This window comes from Silurus aristotelis, assembly GCF_946808225.1.
Source record: "Silurus aristotelis genome assembly, chromosome: 16".
Lineage (NCBI taxonomy): Eukaryota > Metazoa > Chordata > Actinopteri > Siluriformes > Siluridae > Silurus > Silurus aristotelis.
This window is the reverse complement of record NC_139589.1, coordinates 6,887,027-6,909,387: the sequence shown is the minus strand read 5'-3', so window position 1 is coordinate 6,909,387 and position 22,361 is coordinate 6,887,027. Positions and strand designations below refer to the sequence as shown.

General features: G+C 37.0%; 3 protein-coding genes across 4 annotated transcripts in view; 1 reads left to right on the top strand and 2 right to left on the bottom strand.

Moving 5' to 3' along the window:
* The first annotated feature begins 1,911 nt into the window (after positions 1-1,911).
* Positions 1,912-10,174, top strand: rrm1 (ribonucleotide reductase M1 polypeptide). The gene is made up of 19 exons (XM_083563473.1): positions 1,912-2,109; positions 3,258-3,346; positions 3,624-3,801; positions 3,928-4,028; positions 4,111-4,170; positions 4,482-4,521; positions 4,620-4,782; positions 5,242-5,383; positions 5,501-5,584; positions 5,677-5,838; positions 6,705-6,784; positions 6,989-7,190; positions 7,323-7,472; positions 7,571-7,792; positions 7,926-8,002; positions 8,528-8,663; positions 9,113-9,208; positions 9,301-9,489; positions 9,578-10,174. The coding sequence occupies exons 1-19, from the start codon at positions 2,091-2,093 to the stop codon at positions 9,767-9,769; spliced, it is 2,382 nt and encodes a 793-aa protein (XP_083419599.1). The 5' UTR covers positions 1,912-2,090; the 3' UTR covers positions 9,770-10,174.
* On the bottom strand, positions 10,139-19,944 carry trpc2b (transient receptor potential cation channel subfamily C member 2b). Its single transcript, XM_083563471.1, has 13 exons — positions 19,805-19,944; positions 18,579-19,271; positions 18,158-18,367; positions 17,903-18,067; positions 17,358-17,532; positions 16,294-16,494; positions 15,662-15,824; positions 14,639-14,731; positions 14,333-14,525; positions 14,123-14,250; positions 13,941-14,001; positions 13,749-13,857; positions 10,139-13,106 (listed from the first exon to the last, which is right to left on the bottom strand). Exons 1-13 carry the CDS (start codon positions 19,820-19,822, stop codon positions 12,541-12,543), a joined length of 2,775 nt encoding a protein of 924 aa, XP_083419597.1. The 5' UTR covers positions 19,823-19,944; the 3' UTR covers positions 10,139-12,540.
* Positions 19,945-20,438: 494 nt separating this feature from the next.
* xndc1 (xrcc1 N-terminal domain containing 1) overlaps positions 20,439-22,361 on the bottom strand; it is a 7,133-nt gene continuing 5,210 nt past the window's right edge. For both annotated transcript variants that reach the window (XM_083563474.1, XM_083563475.1), the window contains exons 8-9: positions 21,675-21,856; positions 20,439-20,818 (exon numbers count right to left, since the gene is read on the bottom strand). In XM_083563474.1, coding sequence (XP_083419600.1) covers positions 20,583-20,818; positions 21,675-21,856 — 418 coding nt within the window. In that variant the 3' untranslated portion in view covers positions 20,439-20,582. The remainder of the gene's footprint in view (positions 20,819-21,674; positions 21,857-22,361) is intronic.

Sequence of the window (22,361 nt, the reverse complement as noted above, 5' to 3'; positions counted from 1 at the left end):
CTACAAACAATTCCTCGTTACCTACAAAACACTAAATGGTTTGGCTCCCAATTATCTATCCAGTCTTCTAACACCCTACAATCCATTACGCTCCTTGAGATCCCAAAACCCTGGACTTCTAGTAGTTACTAGAATAGCAAATTCCACTAAAGGCGGTAGAGCATTCTTACATTTAGCTCCTAAACTTTGGAATAGTCTTCCAGCTTTCTCCCATCTTTTTAACAAGGCCTACACATAACACATATCACATCATAACCTTGTGCTCCAGTACATCTGATCAAATGCAAATGATCAACTTGTGCTTGTTAATATCGTGAACAGCAGCTACGCTAATTCCTTTCCTCTGCTTCTCTGTCTCTACCCATCCCGGGGCCTCCTGATGTTGCTCCAGCTCCAGTCTTGTCCCACCTCATGAAGATTCTTGACCTTAAATAAACGCCGACCCTGCAAGCATCCTGAACCGTATGAAAGGCGTACCAGCGCCATTGGATTCCACCTCATGTAGAGTTTGAACATTGGACCTCTTTGAGTGTTTAAAGGCTCTGGCATGGAGAAGCTGGGTTGGATCTATGATGATCTCAAATGTTGAGTTATTTAATGAGTTGCTCAGTAGCTCCTGATTCCATAACCTTAAATGACTGTATAGGACTGTAAAAAGAACATTACTTATAATCTTACATTCCGGTGCTCATGTTGGTTCTTACTTTCTGGTGTTTTGTATTGTTTTAAACAATTATATTTACACTCTTGATATCACTCAAATGAGGATGGGTTACGCTTTTGAGTCTGGTTCCGCTCAAAGTATCTTCCTCATAACATCTAAGGGAGTTTTTCCTTGCCACAGTCGCCACGGCTGCTTATAAGAGATAAATGCACATGGCTTACGTTAACTCTTAAATTCTGTAAATATACTTTGAGACAATGTCCATTGAGAAAAGCACTATAAAAATAAACTTGAAATCTGATTTGATGGCTTTCCAGATGCTCTTGAAGTTGAAGACTAAAGACTACAGACGATTCTTAGAGTTTTCTTCCTTGCAACAAAAGATTGGTCTGAAATCAATCCAATGGGATTGCTTCTGTGCAATAAATGTGCAATAAATCTGTCATAAATGCATAGAGTTGGATGTAAATTCAGTGTCCGTAATAGGTACTAATAAACAAGGACTAGTCGAAGCAAGACAGGGCAAAGAAAGCTCAAATAACAACAGGAAAGACACCTGTCACACAAACAATGTGTGACAGGCAGCGAAGGAAAAATGTAGAATGTGTAGGTGAGAGCGCCCTCTAGTGATTTTGGGTGAATTGTCAATGGCTAATGTGACAAAATCTAAAATACATAAGGAAACAGACATTTGTCATTTCTGTATTCTGACACTAGATGTCCTCGATTCCCCGTGTTTTATCTGTTTCCACGAGTTATTTGCCCAGAAAGACACGACAATATTATGGATTCCTCACATTAACGCTTCACCATCATCTTTACCCTCAGACAGAGCCAATTTTGCATACCTCACCTTAATGTCATGAAGAACCCTCTGTTGTTCACAAATGGACTCAGAACAAGACATATGTGTGTGTGTGTGTGTGTGTGTGTGTGTGTGTGTGTGTAAACTATTGAACGTTCGTGTATGCAGACGTGTTGGGGGATCTGCTTGTTGAAAATGTGACATTTTATTTTATTTCTGATCAAAGGAACGAAATGAACTAAATGGAAAATTTTTTTTTTTGATTTTGATCATTTTGATAAACGAGATTCAATTTATATTTTTTATATTTCATATATTTTATCTAGTTATTAATAAGATAACCTTTTATAAAATTCTGAAACGCAACCTATTGACCAAAAATACTATAAAAAAAAATAAAACATCTGAATTATACGTAAACTATGACACCGGAACAGGAAATGGATAAGCTTGAACCAGATTGGTTACAGGTTATTCCCGGGTTTTTATACTGGCGCGTTTTGAGACCTTTGCTGTCTTACATCAGTTGCTCTGGGTTTCAAGTGTGAACAGTTTGATTCACATAATCCGAATTTAGAAAAGGTTTTTACATACTCTTCGGATTTAAAACATAATAACAACATGCATGTGATTAAGCGAGGTGAGTTTTATTGTTTATGACTGACTTTCCGCATCATTCGGATATTAGCTGTGAAGCCTTTCTGCAAAGCAAAGAAAAATTGTTGTATTGTTTGCTATTGATTACATTTTAGATTAAATGTACACTCTGTAATTATATAACGTTTTATATAGTTAAATGTTATTTATAATAGAAATTAAAGCATAGTTGAATAAATCCGGAAATGGTGAATAAAGTGTCCTAGAAACTCACTGCAGGTGCAATTTTTACAAAGACAAAGCTTTAGTGCTTTTAAGTGCTTTACTGTTTTCATATATTAATGTAGCAATTTATTACAATAACGTCTGGGAAAATATTCTAATAATATATTTTGTTTGGGGGTTTTCTTCGCAAAATAATTTCTTACCTATTGTATTGAATTCCTTTGTTATTTGTGTCATTGGCGCCAAACAAATTAAGTCCATCAACTTCCTTACATAAAGGAACTATTTCAGGTCGTTTATTAGTTTCGACCATGAACTAAATTTAGCTTCTTCACTTTTCAATATATATTTTTCTGTAAACCAAAAATGTTTTTTAACCTTCTGTTAAAATGAAAACCTTTTTCTATTGAGGTAAAGCATGGCTCTCATTCACACAGGCTTGTACAGGTTTAACAGAAAATATGACCAGTCAGGTTTTTTGTGTCTATTGTGGTTTTTTGTTTGCTGTCTTTTCTCTTGTTTCATTTGTGGTCTATTTCGCTCTCGAGCCACAAAAAGAAGACCAGCATTAGTCTTTAAGGGAAGTATGTGCTCAGTGGTTAATGTGTTGACCTACTGATCAGACGTCCCTGAGTTCCAATCCCAGTACCACCAAGGTACCACTGCTGGGCCCTTCAGCATGGCCCCAACCCTCAAACTGTATAAATGAGATAATTTTAAGTCGCTCTCAATGATGAAGTGGCATAAGTTTGTAGCTAGTAATAAGCTTGAGGATGATGAAGGGACAGCATGACTTATAAACATCATTATTTCAGAAATGACCCATAGAGAATGATTTACTTGGTGTGTTTCCATTATTTATAAATTGTCACTATTCCAAGTGATGATGGATGGATGGATTGATATCTACATGTTTCTTGAAATGTAGACAGCTTGCATGATGTAATTATTGTTTTTGTTTTGCAGATGGACGTCAGGAGCGCGTTATGTTTGATAAGATCACTTCCCGTATCCAGAAGCTCTGCTATGGGCTCAACCCTGACTTTGTTGATCCGGTTTGTATGCCTGTTTGGATAGGCTTTAATTTTGGTTACAAAAACAAACAAATAAATAAAATAAAATCAGTGACAATGTGATTTGATGATGAATTGATTGAGGTGTGTTTGTCTGTTTGTCTCACCTGGTTCATGTACAATCTAATTACCATTATTTTAAAGCAGAGGTATTTTTTTGTTGTTTGTTTTTAAAGCTCATTACTTATAAGTGAAGTATGGAAAAATAGAGCATCCAATAGATATACAAGAACCTTACACCATGTTGTGACATTTCCAGACTCAGATTACCATGAAGGTGATCCAGGGGCTGTACAGCGGTGTGACCACTGTCGAGCTGGACACACTGGCAGCAGAGACTGCTGCCACACTCACCACCAAACACCCAGACTATGCTATTCTGGCAGCTCGCATTGCTGTGTCAAACTTGCACAAGGAGACAAAAAAGGTCTTCAGCGGTAAATAGTCATGTAGGATTCATGTCAACCACAGTGCACACTTCATGCATTTAGAGATCATAGGATAAACAATAAGTAACACAACTGCACAAGCAACAGACTGAAACAAACACGTTTTTATTGCAGATGTGATGGAGGACCTGTACAACTTTGTTAACCCTCTGAATGCAAGACACTCACCTATGATTTCCAAGGAGACCCTCGACATTATCCTGGCAAACAAGGATGTAAGGAGGAAGATATTGGTTTTCTTTGTAGTTTTTGTAAATAAATTTGATTTTGAACTCCTCATCTTTGTTTGGTCAACAGCGCCTCAATTCAGCAATCATTTTCGACCGGGATTTCTCCTACAACTTCTTTGGCTTCAAGGTAATTTGATATCAAATTCTAGTCTCTCTCTCTCTCTCTCTCTCTCTCTCTCTCTCTCTCTCTGTGTATCTATCTATCTATCTATCTATCTATCTATCTATCTGTGTGTGTGTGTGTGTGTGTGTGTGTGTGTGTGTGTGTGTGTGTGTGTGTGTGTGTATATGTATATATATATATATATATATATATATATATATATATATATATATATATATATATATATATATATATATATATATATAATATTTGTGTGTATGAATCAAACAATTGATAACCATTATTAAACAAATACTAACGTTGTCTTTTCCTAGACCCTGGAGCGCTCATATTTGCTTAAGATCAATGGAAAAGGTAAGAGTGAATATGGAATAGCCGTGTTTCAGGGATTTAGTTTGTAACTCAACAGTGAGCACTGGGTTACGTTATTGTCTGTTTGTGTGTGGTTTTAGTTGCGGAGCGGCCTCAGCACATGCTGATGAGAGTTTCAGTAGGCATCCATAAAGAAGATATCACTGCTGCCATTGAGACCTACAACCTTCTCTCTGAGAAATGGTTCACTCACGCTTCTCCTACACTGTTCAATGCTGGCACCAACCGCCCTCAGCTTTCCAGGTACACATACACACACCCACACCCAAGGGAAGATGTGCTCACAATGTAGCATTTGGGAAGAGTCACTGTCCTGAAAGCTCATTTGATTAAAGAGGTGCTTGTACATGTTTTTTAATTTCTAATCTTTTTGTTGTAACCCTATATGACTCTTATAGTCTTATAACAAAAGCTTTTACAGATATGAAGTTTTTGTAACCAGCAAATCCCAGATAGACTCTTGTGCTGTACGGAGAAAATATACCATGAATTACATACTGGTGCTCTTAAACATATGTACTGCACTATATGGGCAATTAAATTAAATGTTTTTTTTGGGGTTTTTTTTTTTTTTTAAAGCAAGCATTTTTTGTATTTGTAAATGACAAATTTTACATAGTTATAACTGTCTATAAATCTATCAGTTTTTTTTTATAGTAAAAGAGTTTTATAAAAGTAACATACGGAATGTTTTATTCGCAGTTGTTTTCTCCTGTCTATGAGGGACGACAGCATCGATGGAATCTATGACACACTGAAGCAATGTGCGCTCATCTCTAAATCTGCCGGGGGCATAGGCGTGGCCGTGAGCTGCATTAGAGCCACAGGCAGCTACATTGCAGGAGTGAGTCTGAGTTTAGGACTGCTTTTTTTTTTTTTTTTTTTTTTTTTTTTTTATTAAACTGGTTCTACTGATCATAAAGTGCATTAAAACCTTTTTTTTTTTTTTTTTTTTTTGTAGACAAATGGTAATTCTAATGGCTTGGTCCCGATGCTTCGAGTATACAACAATACAGCCCGGTATGTTGACCAGGGAGGAAACAAGGTGAGAGGAAACCCTCAGATTGTGATGTCAACTATAACAAGCTATAATTCTGTGTGTTCTACATGACAACATATCTTTATACCTCTCTACAGAGACCTGGAGCTTTTGCCATGTACCTGGAGCCTTGGCACTTTGACGTCTTTGACTTTCTTGAGCTGAAGAAGAACACTGGTAAAGAAGAGCAAAGAGCTCGGGACTTATTCTATGCACTCTGGATCCCTGATCTCTTCATGAAGAGAGTAGAGACCAATGGGGTAAGGGCAGCTTGCAAGAGAGCTTGTGTATAGTTTTTCCCAATTCACTGAGTGTTTTAATGCTAACAATTGTTAGCAAAAATAGGCCACATCCCATTCACTATTCATCCATACAAAGGTTCATACTGTAGCAACTGAAACTAAACACACACAGAGAGAGAGAGAGAGAGAGAGAGAGACACACTGAAGAATGCTAATAGTAATAAGTATTATGATCTATAAAATGACAAATATCTGCCTAATTTTAATGTTGTGTCTCAAAACTAATATCACGAGCAGAGCAGTCGTTACTGTTCACCCGCTCTGTTAGCAAAATCACAAACAAACCTTATGGACTTTGCTTGGCTGTTTGATTCTTTTAAAAGGTATTTTCTTTTATACCAAAACTTTCATAGTTGTTATGGTAAAGTGCACATTTTGTATTTCTGAAGCCTTTCTCAATCATTGCTAGAAAGGGCTTTGCAAGTATTCTTACAAATATGAAAATTAAGATCTTCATATAACTACTGATTGACACAGTTGAAATGCTGTAATTATAAGAACAATAAACGGAGATTGAATGACGATGGTGCAGGTACTTGTGTAATGAAAGACAAATGCAGTTGCCTGGTTGTATTGCAAACTGTCATGACAGTTGTTAAGAGATTTTTGTATTAAGACTCGTTATCTTCAGTTTACTTTATTTAAAGTTTTATTTCTGGCACAGAAAGCTTTTCTGCTTTTTACAAAAAATTGCTTGTGTAGCTTCAAAAAGGGGATAATTTGTTTTACGGGCAGCAGGGGGCAGTAAAAATCACAATGTGATTCTTTACCCCAAAGTCATTTTCTTTTACATGTACATATTCACATTGTGTTGCATTTTGCAGGACTGGTCTCTTATGTGCCCAAATGATTGTCCAGGCCTGAATGAATGCTGGGGAGAAGAGTTTGAAAAGCTTTACACAAGGTAAGAAAAATATTATAATAAAAATATTGACACTCCTGCATCTATAAGACTGAATCCTCTCTGCCACTACATAGAAAGTAGCTACTGCTTTTACATGTTGTCAATAGTTTGGCACAAACCTGACTAGTCATTTCTGCTCAGAGAATATTTTTTTAAATAATGATTGCAAGTGCACTGATTTAAAAGCAACTGTTGACATGGCAGGTACGAACAGGACGGGAAAGCGAAGCGTGTCGTGAAGGCTCAGCAGCTGTGGTACGCCATCATCGAGTCTCAGACGGAGACGGGCACTCCCTACATGTTGTACAAAGACGCCTGCAATCGCAAGAGCAACCAGCAGAACTTGGGTACCATCAAATGCAGCAACTTGTGCACAGAGGTTGTGGAATATACCAGCAAGGATGAGGTGAGGGACTGAGCACAGCACTTGTTGCAGCGTATTTTTTTTCGCAGTAATACTAAAGCTTGGGAAATGTCTGTTACATGAAAATGCATTTTATTTTTGTTTATGATTTATTTTTTTTTGTTCTGGTTGCAGGTGGCTGTATGCAACCTGGCATCTATCGCTCTGAACATGTACGTGACACCTGAGAGAACGTTCGATTTCCAAAAGTTGGCGTCTGTCACGAAGGTCATTGTTAGGAACTTAAACAAAATCATTGACATCAATTATTATCCAGTGCCAGAGGTGGGTTGAATTAATTTGTTTATTTAGCTAATATATCTCAGTAATTTGTCAACTTTCTTTGATTCTAAAAATGTTTTTAATTTTTGTTTGTTTAATAGGCCGAGAAATCAAATAAACGCCATAGGCCCATTGGTATCGGAGTACAGGGGCTGGCTGATGCCTTCATCCTGATGCGTTACCCTTTCGAGAGTAACGAAGCTCAACTTCTTAACATCCACATCTTTGAAACGATCTACCATGCTGCGCTGGAGGCCAGCTGTGACCTGGCGGCTGAACATGGCCCCTATGAGACCTACGAAGGCTGTCCTGTTAGCAAGGGTGTAAGTGTCCAAACTGGAGCAGAGCACTACAGTCTTGATTTCTTTTTCTAAATAACAATTTATTAGTCTAACATGTAGCTTTTAATTACTTATAGAATCTTAATTTTCTTTCTTTCTTTTTTCCTCCATGCAGATCCTGCAGTATGACATGTGGGAAAAGACTCCGACAGACTTGTGGGACTGGAAGGCCCTGAAGGAGAAGATTGCAAAGTAAGCTTTTGTATTTGTGTGGGATTTTTCCTATTCCCTCTCAATAGTGCATTTTTATTTATTTATTTATTTTTGCATAGTTAAAGTTTGGGGAGCATGGTGGAATTTAAGTTCTTGGCCAGCTCTACAGGGTCTAAAATGATCTGAATGATCTTTATTCTGGTGTTTTAGATTTTATTGGAAATGTAGCACCCTTGAACACAAAACCTTACTTTGTTTTAAAAACTATTTAATCTTTGGTTTGTTAACAATGGTTTTAGCATGAATGTATGGTGGTCTAATTATTGATGCCACTAGATGTCAGTATTTAACAACAGAATGCAGGTTGAATATCAGCTTTGAAAGGTGGATTATAAGGTGTATCTTATGGCATTTGGCCAGTCAGCATTGCTCCAAGTCTCTGGTTTATAAAGCAGGGTATCTGTGGACTCTGTGTGACCACAATTAATTTCCATCAGATAAAAAAGTAAAGGATGTAATAGTTTCTAAACAAATATACCAGGTTTTTGCTTTTGTTGTTTTCAGGCACGGTGTACGCAACAGTCTACTCCTGGCTCCCATGCCCACTGCCTCCACAGCACAAATTCTGGGCAACAACGAATCCATCGAGCCTTACACCAGCAACATCTACACACGCCGTGTCCTGTCTGGAGAGTTTCAGGTCCGACACAAGTCACTTGTGCTTTTTTAAAGTTAATTATGTTGTATTAGGTACACACTTCTGCAAGTCAGATGGGTTTTGGTGGCAACGGTGAAGTTTGTGTTTCCAGCCCTGTCGTGTACTTTCAGTGAGAACTTCTACAAACCTGTTCCTGGAGAACCATCTGTCCTGAACATTTTAAAGCATCTATGTCAGAACTTTATGAATTGTGAAGATGTTTTCTATATGTTTGTGTTTTTTTTTTATGTTTTGAGCACGTGCCTTAAAGAAACTGTTTTTGCAGTATTTCCAAGCAGTGCTTTTTTTTTTTTTGGGACATGTCATTCATTGAAAATTCCAGTCATCATGCTGGAAAAATGTTCACAAGAAGACGTGTTTGTAAGAATTTAAGCTTTTTTTCATTTGTTGAAATTCTTTTAATGACCTTTATCGATCCCGCCACAATTCAGATTGTGAATCCTCACTTGTTGAAAGATCTCACGGAGCGAGGACTGTGGAACGAGGACATGAAAAACCAGCTGATTGCTCATAATGGATCCATCCAAGTTCGTATTTTGTTATGATATTTATAGCTGATTTGCATTTTATGTCCATTGGCGTCTCACACTAATAGTTCTTGGTGGCCTTCGTCTTACAGGAAATTCCCACAATACCAGCTGACCTGAAGGAGTTGTATAAAACAGTATGGGAAATTTCACAGAAAATGATCATTAAGATGGCTGCAGATCGAGGAGCTTTCATCGACCAGAGCCAGTCACTTAATATCCACATAGCTGAGCCCAACTATGGAAAACTCACCAGTATGCACTTTTATGGCTGGAAGCAAGTAAGTAAAAAAAAAAAAAAGTTCTTCAGTGTGTGGTGTTTGGTGTCCTGTTCTAGCTTTACTCACACTGGTGTCATTTTCTCTGCAGGGGCTTAAGACTGGTATGTACTACCTGAGGACAAAGCCAGCTGCCAACCCCATCCAGTTCACCCTCAACAAGGAGAAACTGAAGGTGGCACAGGAAACCAAACCCAACGAGGAGGAGATTAAGGAAAGAAACAAAGCCGCCATGGTCTGCTCCTTAGAGAATAGGGACGAGTGTCTGATGTGTGGCTCATAGACAGTGTCTCCTTTTCCTCAGTCTGTCTTCCTTTTTTCCTTTTGTTCAGAAGTTTAATCAACAGATGGACATCAGTGTTTCATTAAATAAACCAATATGCATTGAAAGTATTGTAAGGATTAACATAACTGTTGGGTACAGGGTTTAATTCTCTAGAAATTGTCTGGTTTCTGTTTGTATGACTTTGTATCCCAGGCATATGTAAAGTTTCATAAACCTGACTATTTATTCCACTTGGCTACATGGTGAAACAGTTTTGTACAGATTTTCTTATTCTCAAGACCAACATTCAAGTCATGTTTCTGAAAGTACTAATATGAGGAAAGTAGCCAAATGACATATTCCATTGTCTGTAAAAGAGTAAAAAAAATAAAATAAAATGATTTGGAGGAAAAAGAAACAAGGAAATATTTTTCACTTTTCAATCCTTTATATGAAAATGACCAACTTGTTACTCACATGTTTATTTATTAACGTAAGATCACAGGTGTGTTCTCACAAAGCAAGCACACTGAAAAGCCCCCAGGGGCAAATCACTGAAACACAAAGGGACTCATGGGACAGGAAGGCTGTGTCCGACAAACAGGTGTTGAGCAAGCTGCAACCTGCATAAGCCATGGGGACAAATTACTGCTCACGTTACAAAAATTTGTAACCAAAAATGGAAAGTGAGTCATAAAACATTTATGTAAATTAATATTTTATGTAATAAATCAGGCTATCCTAGCTGTGTAGTGTAAACATGATCAATTTCTATGGTAAGATTAAATGCACATGCAGGCTTGGATAATTATTTTTAATTGGATTTGCAAGTATAATTATTACACACACGGAGCTCATAATCACAGAAGCTACAGCAGTGTCGGTTTCTACTCCAGTCAGCTATAAACAAATATCTGAAGTTATAATGCTTTTCTGCTTACTGTGGTTGTACAGTGCTCATTTACAGTTTTTCTCAGTTGCTTTGGAGCATTTTTCAAATCATCCTTAATATTTGCAAACCAGTAATTAAGTGCATTCTAAAAACAGTTTGTACAATCAGCACAATACATTGGATTTCTTGCAAACTGTACTTTCTCAAAATCAGTAGTTCATCTCAAAAAGTATTTGTGTCCAAGAACACATCATTCCCATCAGAATAACAAGTCCTTTTGCCATTGTTCAAAACAAAATTATTAAAATGTTTACTCATATTGTCAGTATGATGCACAGTTTCAATATTTCTTGATATAAACTACAGTTTGGATTACAGTGATTGAAAATGCACAAAACTTGAATTTTTTCTGAACGGCATCAATGAATTTCAGCAGCACAAATTTATTTGATTGAAAATATGATTCACACTTTTACTGTACTATACAAGTGTTCGTGGTTTCTTAGTTGTTCATTTTCAGAATTTATAATTCGATGTTTTGCTCTGTCTGTATAGACTCTCCAATTCAAAGTTCATGAGATTCACCTTTGACCTGTTTTAGAGAACTAGAATTATTGGTTGATCCGATGCCATACGCTCGGCTTCATCAGTGACATTCAAGATTCAGCTGCACAATTCAAGTCACATTTACAAAAACTAAAAATTTAAAATATAGATGACAACTGGTTTAACCATTTTGCATTCAATGACTTATACAATGAACTGATACGGAGATGTTTTGGGGTTAAGACTATTTAGGTGAAACCCATATAATATATTTTGATCAACATGACAGATGACCGATAATGTAGGAACCAGCAGACACAGCAGATTGTACACAATCAATTAAATGAATGTAGAAAAGCATTCGTTATTTGATCAAAGCAACAAGAAATGTTCTTATGATGAGCGCAAATGACTAAATGATGTGGAGGTTGAATAAGTAGTTTTGGGAATTTTATTTCTGATCTGAGAAACACTTGAATGCAACTGAAAAAATCTAATATAACATTCTTCCTGTCAGCTTAAACCAGTCTGGCCATTCTTTTTGTGTACCATTCTGTATAACCTGTATATACTGTGTGCTTGAAGACGTCAGGAAACCAGGAGTTTCTGAAACAGCCAATTTCTTTTTAATATGGCCTTTATCTTAATCTTCTCTCCTGTAACTACTATACATCGTGCTGCTCCAAGGTGGTTAGTTAATAGATGAATAATAGGAACACCCACTCATTCATATAAAGTGGGATGTGAGTGTGTGAAGATGTGGGACATTCTATTGCTGTGCAAGTTTCAGATAAATACAGCATTGAAATATTTGCCTGTCAACTACAATCACTTCTTATAGGGTATTAACAAGAAAAAATGCCTATTGACGTGCCACATGACCACTCAATTCTGTTATCTGAACTTGTTCACCCTGTAAAATATTTGTAACATTTAACATATTCAGCATGTTACATTAATTGAATTAGCATGTGAATTTTCTGCAGATCGTGAAAAGAACAACAACGTCGAATCTTGTTCCTTATTTTCATGACTGGTCAGTTTAAACAAACTGGCGCCATCTGAAAGGATATTTCAAGTTCTGGCTTTAGAGAGCTGCTCATTCGCACTTAGAAGCAATAGATCCTAGCCAATCCAGCTACTGGCATTTTCTGGAGATGAAAGGAAACCAGGCAGACATGGGAAGGGCCTGCACAGAAACTTTCCTACAGGAGTGTATCCAGAATGTAACAAACTATAGATTTACAAAAATAAAAAGGACTACAATTTTAGGATTTTTTTTTCGTTACAGATGCTTCAGTTATTCTCAAACAGCTGAAGTAAAAATGTATCCAAGGAGACATTTTCTTAGTTACTCAGGACTGCTAGCAGAGATTTCTGAATCTTGAGATGTGAATCCAGTGTCCTCGGAGCTACTGCTGCCAGTGAGTGATTCCTCTCTTTTTTTGTTGGCTCTTCCCTCCTCCATCATTGTCGTTTCATCTTCAAGCACACTTTGATCAGTACTCTCTTCTTTCCTGATCTCATCACCGGCTCTGTCCTCCTCTAGCGTTGCTCCATCACCGGTCTGATCTTCACCCTCCTGTTCTTTGATCTCAGCACCTACTCCCTCATCCTCTATCTTACCCTCAACACTCTTAACTATGTCCTGTATCTCCTCGCCTACGTCTTCAGATTTTGGATTGTGGACGTTGGCCAGCAAAGGTTTGCTTTTGCTTTCAGAAGGCATGCCGCTGGTAAAGTCACGGAAGTTGTTTTTGGCACCCTGGATGTACTTCCCTATGATGGAAGAAGTGCTTCGTCCTGAAGGATCATGTCGGTTATCCTCTATGTCTAACATCGTCTGGTTAATTTGCTTCAAATCAACATGCAGTTGTCCAATAACTTTACTCAACCCCGTGATCCGGTTTCCAACATCTGCACAAAAAGGTTAAAGGAAATATATACATGTAAATTGATGATATTTTATTCTATAATTTTTTATTTTTTTCGTTTTAAAAACTCTAGCAAATTATTATAATTAGATTTATTCAGAAATACATTTTGTATCCCTAATGAGAACACACACCGTCATGTGTGTATATATATATATATATATATATATCTTTGTAAAAGCTAATGTTCCGGACCCATTTAGTATTAGCTTATCTAGCTATTTCTCTAAACAATTTTTTGTGAATATGTTACTATAGAAACGATAATGTAGATGAATGACAGCATTCATTTCGACCTGTGATCAAAATTAAAGCCAGACTTAGAGATGTCTCAAACTTTTATGAGAATTAATCCATGCCTTTCTATTCGAGAACTCTAAAATTCAAAACGATTTTTAACAAGAGGTTCGATAATCTTATTGATAATTATTTTATAATACACAAACTCCATGTATGTATTCTATACATGCTGTTGTGGGATAAAGACGAGGAATATTAGATGTTTGTATGGGAAGGGGTGTGGTCCTGAGAAATAAATATAAAAATATAATAAGAAGCCTCATTGTGTTAGTATTGAATGGGTTTATGTTTAAGACACTTATAAAATAAGATTCTTTTGTCATACCTTTGCGCTTCGTCTCTTCAAACTCCCTCCTGGCAGATTCAATATAACGTTGTACTAAAGCCCGGATCACCTGATTTCGGTACGACACCTTCTCATCTGTCTCGTTAGACTGCAGTAAGGAAAACAATAGAAATCAATAAAAAACTTTAAACATTAAAATGGCTATTTAAAAGCTAACTGTAAAAATCTCACCCCAGAGCTCCTAGGAGGATAATCTGGGGTAGATTTATCGTTGCAGAAGCAGAAGAGTTTTCTACTCAAAAAAGAGAAAAAACAAAACGTTTAAAAGAGTTTAAACCTCTAATTCCAATTCTTAGTCTTGTTTTAGAGCTACAAATAGTTAGCTCTACAAATAGAGCTACAAAATAGCCTACCGTATGAGGTAGAAGAAAGCTTTAGGTGAGGGAATGATGTTGAAGGGGACAGGCATGGTCAATCCCTCTCTGAAGTAGTTCAGGTAAAGTTTGGAGCGAGCAAATTTCCACTCCACATCCGCATCATCCTACAAAAAGTGTTACCAACTAAAGCATCATTTTTACTACATAGCATAATCTTCAGTTCAACAGCACATAGAAATAGCTTACCTCAATCTTCTGATAAGAGTTTGTGATCATAGCCACAAACATGTTAAGTAACACAATGACTATTAGTAATGTGAAGATCCCATACAAGATTCTGCCCACAAACTGAGCCAACACAAAATCAGGCATATCCACATATTCCTTATTGACGACACCAAACATGGTCCAGAACAGGAACTGGAACGTTTCATTAAACCTGGAAAAAAAAAAAAATTCTCAATTCTTTTCTATACCCAAATACTTTTAAAAGAATTGCATTATTTTAATTTATTATTGCATTTTCTGTTACATAATTATAAGAGTTCAAACCTTCCGAGGTAAATAGATTCCGTATAAGAAACGTAGATATTGTTGATGCCGCACAAAAAAGCCGTACCGATGATCATCAGTATAAACAAGAACCTAGAGAGAGAAAATTATAAACATGACGTTCACAATCGATATAAATCAGGCTCAACATCTTTATAAGCATTCTTATCTTCGCTAAGATTATAATTTTAAGCACGTGCACACACACACACACGGAAGTAGATATAAATATTGATAAATGTAGTTTCAGGTCTGTGAATTAAGTGCAAATTTTTTTGTTTCATAGATTAATTTTATATAATTGAGTTACTCTTTAAGCCACCTAATTTAAATGAATGGTGGATAAATAGACAATTATCAATTATCTTCAGGAACACTGAATAAGAAAAGATATTTAATTAGAGTTAGAACTTACAGGGACAATTATATTAATGCCAGAATGCAGCCTGCATGAATGTCATAACAGCAAAAATTCATTACTGTTACATTAAACACCCCCCACCCCCAATGATTCTGTTTAATGCAGTACATTTTAATGAGATTTTATTGAACAATCTACAGTAGGTGACTACTAACAGTGTATTGTGCAAAAAAAATTAATGACTTCATAAAAAAAACCCTATGAAAGACTAGTCTCTGATCATCATGCACCGCCAAACAGGCTAATTCACTGAAAAGAGCAGTTTTGCGACATGTGCGCCAATATTTATTTATCTTCTGTTTTCCTGCCGCTCAGAATTTGCCATATAAAATTGCAATTAGCAAATTTTATTGTCCAGAACAGACTGATTCTTACTAGAATTGAAATGTAGACTAGTTACAAGTCATCTATAAGATTTCCGTACTTGTTCGTGACATTGCATTGCCTTGTAACTCGAGTGCGAAATAAAAAAAAAAACATACTTTAGAAACTGAACAGGTCTATAACTATATTTAGTGCAGAATAATATTGTATTCTTGTTTTTCAGCTTAGGGAGTTTGATGCTAGCTTAGCATAACTGCTACACAGTGCTGCTTTTATACCGTATCATATCATCAATCATTTTTCCCATAGAGATCTGCAGAGTTCCCAGAGACTCTTGTGCAGGCAGGATGTAGGCCAAACGTGTGAAACTCAGCATGCTGGTGACAGCAAAGAGCAATTCAGCTAATATCTGAGGGTCCTCCTGGTGCCAATCTTGACGTGCTGGAAAAGAAGAGGTGATTGAAATGTTAGCCAAATGAAGGATCAGTGCCGGGTTTCAGTTTTACCTTTGTTTCAGAAACTGTTACAATCTGACAGCCAATTGTTATTATGCCATTAAATATAAAGATCATACCCAATAATTTACACACACACACACTCATTTTAAGCACTGATATCTTGGTCTACCTGAAAACAACAAAAAAAACACAGTTTAATATACCTACATTAATGGAATTTGGTTATCCAGAACAACTTGAACAACAATGAACTAAGAATTGTGCTTAATGCCCAATCAGTGACAGCAGTGGTTCTAGGATTTGCACTACGATTAAAAGCTCATCCAGCAAGGCAACATATGGCTGACTTTTAATATGTCAAATTTCTAAATATTTATATGAAGATATGATAATTCTTGGGTAAATCCAAGATTCAAGATTAACACTCAAGGTGTAAAACAGTGTTTCCTTACCATTATCTGTAAAGTATAAGCACTCCATTTCACTTTGTTGTGACTGGCACAGAATGTAGCCTTTAATCAGAACAACCATTCGAAGAGAAAAAGAGGCCAGATACATGCTGAGCACCATCACATCCAGACAATTCCACAAGTCCAGGAAGTAGCTCCTCAGGCCCTCAATCCAAACCTCCTTACATTCATACCAGAAAAATCCTAAAGAAAATTGGTACAAGATCGTATAAAAATAAATTATATATGTGTGTGTATATATATATATATATATATATATATATATATATATATATATATATATATATATATATACACACACATACACACACACATACACATACACACACACACACACACGTTGCAGAAAAGTTACCAACATATATCCATATATACAGTACAGACCAAAAGTTTGGACACACCTTCTCATTTAACGAGTTTTCTTTATTTTCATGACTATGAAAATTGTAGAGTCACACTGAAGGCATCAAGGGCTATTTGACCAAGAAGGAGAGTGATGGGGTGCTGCGCCAGATGACCTGGCCTCCACAGTCACCGGACCTGAACCCAATCGAGATGGTTTAGGGGTGAGCTGGACCGCAGAGTGAAGGCAAAAGGGCCAACAAGTGCCAAGCATCTCTCGGGGAACTCCTTCAAGACTGTTGGAAGACCATTTCAGGTGACCACCTCTTGAAGCTCATCAAGAGAATGCCAAGAGTGTGCAAAGCAGTAATCAAAGCAAAAGGTGGCTACTTTGAAGAACCTAGAATATGACATTTTTCAGTTGTTTCACACTTTTTTGTTATGTATATAATTCCATATATAATTCCACGTGTTAATTCATAGTTTTGATGCCTTCAGTGTGAATCTACAATTTTCATAGTCATGAAAATAAAGAAAACTCTTTGAATGAGAAGGTGTGTCCAAACTTTTGGTCTGTACTGTATATATATATATATATATATATATATATATATATATGTAAATTACACTGCATGGTCATTTACATTACAGTTGAAAGCTGTGCTGCTAACAAAGGTTCAGAGGTAATGATGCCAAACACACACCAACCACCCACACCATGTGGATCGAGTTGTGCAGCAGGGTCTGGTGCCTGGTTGTAGACGTGTCCCGATACATCTCCAATATAATGGACTCCACTAGCAGTGTGATGAGAAACCACAAGTAGGAGGCAGAGTGAAGGATGAATTTAATAACTGGGATTTTCAAAATCTTTCCCATCTAAAAAAACAACAAAAACAAACAAAAGACCCAAGAAAATGAAAGACTCCCGCCACCTTGGATGTAAACATGTCAAACAGAAATGTAAAGCAGAGAACTATTTTGGAAATTTGACAAGATATAAATATGCTTCAGTGAAATGATGACATTCAAATGTCAAAGGTGACTGTAAGCGCAGTCATTTTCTTTGTTACTGTGTACCAACCTGAAAGCTGTACTTATTGTGTTCTCATATCAATTTGTCTGATTTTGTCTTTGAAATGTATAATTAAGTAAATCTGTGCTAACACTAAAATTAGGTTCACAGTTTAGGGGCTCTTTGACTACTAACAGTTTCCACAATCCCCAAACTGTCTAAAATCACACAAACCTTTGACTTTGGTGCAATCCAGTAAATGAGGCAGAGGAGTGGCATGGTGAAAAAGATCCCGAGAGACACCAGGAGTTTCCAAATTGTCCTGCTGCCTTTCCAGCCCGATAAATTTCCACACCAGATGGATGAAAGGACCTGCTGGCAGATCGGATGGGCTACAAACTGTACATATAAAGACACAGATTACTCATGCATGCATGTAGTCACACTATGTGCATTTAGAAATGTGATAAGATGTGAGACTACACTTGCCTGTTTCTGGTTGTAGTTCACAGCGAGTCGTAATCGGGCCAGGTTTGGTATGCCCTCTTCGAAAGAGTGTTTTTCCAGCTCATCTCGAGTGTCTTCATCATTAATGCCACAATTGTTGAGAATAGTGCTAACCTCACTCTGATTCCGACACATTCCCAGCAATTCTACAGCAAACTCCTGGCACAGCTCCTCAAGTGCAAGGTACTGCGGCTGAAACAGAATTAGAACGATGGAGAACTGCATGCAAATCAGCCGAATCATTTTTAGAAATGTATATATGAAATAAGTTTCTTTGACAAGCATAATCTCCATTTACTTCTGTAGAATGTGTGATTACCATAGATAACAAATCCAAAAGAGTTCCAAACTATATACAAAAAAAAAAAAAACATTTTTAACAAGATGACCATCTCTGCCTAACCTTAAACTCCGGCTCTCTCTTGGAGAGTTTGCGAAGGTCCCGGCTTAGATAAAAAGCACTCAACATGGCATCCTCAGTAGTGATGGACAAATACGCCCGGCTGGCAAGGCCACGGTAGGTGTTAATGCGGGACAGTGAGAACTTGAGCAAGTCATACTGGCGCCCGTTCCGGCACTCAAGACAAGTACAGGAGACCTTGTGAGGCCATGGGATGACATGGCCCTTCTGTGTGAGCATGGTCACAATTTCATATAGATCCTTTTGGCAGGCCAGCGTCAATGGCGTCACCCCCGGGGCAAACTGAGAGTCATCAATGGAATGGTCAAAAATTGCCTGGTTGAAAGAGTGCACATCCATCTTGTTGCCTTTCTCTTGATCGAGCCGGTCGAGGAGGCGCTTGACGATACGAGGCTGGTTAGTGTCAACAGCAACCAAAAGAGCTTCGTGGATCTGTCGGAAATCAAACTTGACTCCATGTAGCAGAGTGACCATGGACTCCTCGTTGCCCAGGCGGATGGACAGGTTCAGAGCTTCTCTCCACTGCCTGTCTTCCGAGTCTTCCAACTGGCGGATGATGCCGTCCCCAGTCTTCAGCAAGCTACAGATTACAGACACGTTCGCCTCGTGGATGGCGTTGATGAGCTCCGGGGGGAAGCGCATCTTTTTGTTCACAATCTCGCGCCATTGCTCTGCCTGAAAGGTAGACATCGACAATGCAAATGCAACTTTTTTTTTCTTTAGAAAAATAATTTTTTAACTAAAACATGGGCAGTTACGAGAAATCTAAACATATTAAGGGATCAATGAACAATCATTAGATAGTAAATTTAAAAAAGGATTAAATAAAAGAAATAGAAACTCTCTTTTCTCCTAACACGAAATTTTTCACATGAAATTTCTGATTACAGAAAAATTACTAGAAGAGTGGATTGATATCTGATCACATTTACCTACAAGAATTATATTTTGGCAAGAACAGCCTGTGGATACAAGGACACACATTGTCTTTTCAAAATATATACAAACTACAATACAAAGGATGACAATCAAAACCAATATAGGCAATAAATATTAAATGTGCTCTTATTTGTGAATCTAATCTCAACAGTTTCTATATTTATGTAAAGGTTTTTGTTTTGACAATGTCCACTGCTAATTTTTTTCTGTTAATTCCACCTACACAAATAAGGTAATAATGCAATCTAATATTATATAAGTTGTCTTACCGTGAGATGCTCCATCATGCCACAAACTGGAAATCCAAACAATATTCCTATAAACTGGGTTTTAAAAATCAGCAATTCCACACACCCATCATCATCTTTCCCTCTTGAGCTTTTAAACAAAGGTTGAGATCATTTTCAAAAGCTCTGTAACCAGACCGAGTCGTGTTCAGTTCACTCCAACAGTGTATATGCAACTGACAAGTAAACAGAAAAGTCAACACACCTGAATGGGTTAATTCACCTTCAATTACTTTCCCAAGCAAACACCTTGCAATTCCTAAGGGTCTCAGCCAATTAAAAACACTGACAATATGTTTCACATCTCATTATGGCCCTTTGTTCAGTCTATCTCTCTCTTCATAAATATTTCCATCTAAACAGAATAACTGTGAATAATATACACCAGATACAAAGTTTATGTACATGTTTTTTTTTTTTTATGACACCATAAAAAAGGTGAACAGAACATACAGAAACATTTTTGTACAAAATCAGTTTCAATTTTTTTTTACAAATTTAAGAATAATAAAATACATTTGTAACAAAAAAAAAAAAAAAATTTCAATGTCTGTGTCTCAGATTTAGAGCAATATTTCAGAGTCATAAACATTATATTAAATATCATTAGAAAACAGACTCTTTTACTCCTTGACCTCCAGCGAAGGTGTAAGAAGCCATACAAAATGTGTTTCCCTCCTCAGTTTTTTGGTAGATATATTGACCGACATGGTCCTTTACAAGTCATTTGGCTGACACATTTACCCAGTCAGGACTACAGCTAATCCACCCACACGGTGTCACCACAGGTACTGGCATGCTGTTGGATGCAGTCTATAGGAAATCTGAAGGAGCACAGAGGACACGGCACCATGAGCTCATCTGTGCTTGGACTAGAAGGTGGACGAAATGAAAAAGATGACCCAGGTTCTCCGTCCATGACACCGGAGAACTCGGCTGAACCAGAGTCCAGACAGGAAGAGGCATGAATGGGCAAGTAGTCTGGGCTGAAAGTCACTGCATGGCAAAGAAATGAGAGAAAGAAGTTAAATGACAATGGAAAATTCTTCTAAAATGTACACTCAGTGGTTGAGAAAAAAAAAAATAGGTGTCCTAATAGGGGGAACTAATGTATAGGAGTTATTGGTGACCTCACCAATAATCTTATGGCTGAATGAGCACAAATCACCGTAGTCATGTGACTTAAAGGAAAAATCTGAACGGCTCCCAAGTGGCACAACAGAAACACCTTTGCTATCAACTGGAGATTGAATTCAGTCCTATTGATCTGAAGATTGTGTGAATTAAATTTGGTTTTCTTTTATTATTACTAAATTTCTTTAGTCATCATTTTAATCTTGCTTATGCACAATGCCATTCTTCTACATTCTTCCATCTTCCTGTATTGCAAGAACATTATTTACCATACCTTTTATCGACAATAAAGTATGTACGTTAATTGATCTTACACGTGAATACTTCCAACAGGTATTTACTGGAGCCTCACTTTTTTCACTTTCTATACATAAACTGTTTTTATCAAGTATAGTGGAACATATTTAACCCTAAAGCAAACGTTTTCTACAGTAAGAAGTACACAGAAGTCATTATGTTGTACATTGTGCATCATTTTCTTTGCTCAAATAAAAGCAGTGTTCAAATGTTGTGGTTTAAGAATTTTGAACAAAGGATCACTTTGATGTCACTTCTAATGTTCTCTCTGGTTAATTATTACAATAATAATTAACACCACACACACACACACACACACACACACACACACACACACACACACACACACACACACACACACACACACACACACACACACACACACACACACACACACACACACACACACACACACACACACCTCCACATATTGGGCATGAAGTCTCAGGAGATTCAGGATAATCTTGACTGATTCTTGTTGGCGATGATGCGGTTTTTCGAGATTTATCAGGGCTGTGTTTGAATGAACTGTTCTTCTTAGTGGCAGAAACGTCTATTGTAGCACATCTGGACTTCTTTGGAGTAGAGTCTGCCTGCTCAAGGCTATAATAAAAACACAGAACATTTGAATAAAAGTTCTTTATATATATATATATATATATATATTTAGAAAAAGGCACATGAATTTCCTATAGTATAATCAATGCTCCAGTGAATTTGGCCAGACACCATGTGACTAATTAGCTCGGTATACACTCGACTATAACCAGACGAACAGGCATCATCAAACAGGTCATATAAAACAGAGCCTATAGAGTCTGAGAGCCTCAGACCTTTAATGTTATCTATAGGAGCTGAACATCAATAAAAATGCCTGGTACAGTGATGTGATAGTTTTTTGCTTTCTGTTGATCAGGAAACTGTGACCAAAGTAAGGCACCTTACACATAATTCTTTATCAAACTTTTATTCATGGTGACTAACAATATAGTGAATATAGGAATAAGAAAAATCATTTTCTTAAAAAAAAAGAAAAAGTGGAAGTGAATGCAATAACTTTCTTGGTAGACCTACAAAGGTTGTTATCCATTAAAAAAACAAACAAACA

Excerpts from the sequence above, each read along its gene's own strand:
- rrm1 (XM_083563473.1), top strand. Across the intron at positions 5,384-5,500 it reads CAGGCAGCTACATTGCAGGA|ACAAATGGTAATTCTAATGG; the intron begins GTGAGTCTGAGT and ends TTTTTTTTGTAG. Across the intron at positions 6,785-6,988 it reads TTTGAAAAGCTTTACACAAG|GTACGAACAGGACGGGAAAG; the intron begins GTAAGAAAAATA and ends TTGACATGGCAG.
- trpc2b (XM_083563471.1), bottom strand. Across the intron at positions 17,533-17,902 it reads GGATTGCACCAAAGTCAAAG|ATGGGAAAGATTTTGAAAAT; the intron begins GTTTGTGTGATT and ends TTGTTTTTTTAG. Across the intron at positions 13,858-13,940 it reads ATCCTCCTAGGAGCTCTGGG|TCTAACGAGACAGATGAGAA; the intron begins GTGAGATTTTTA and ends TCCTTACTGCAG.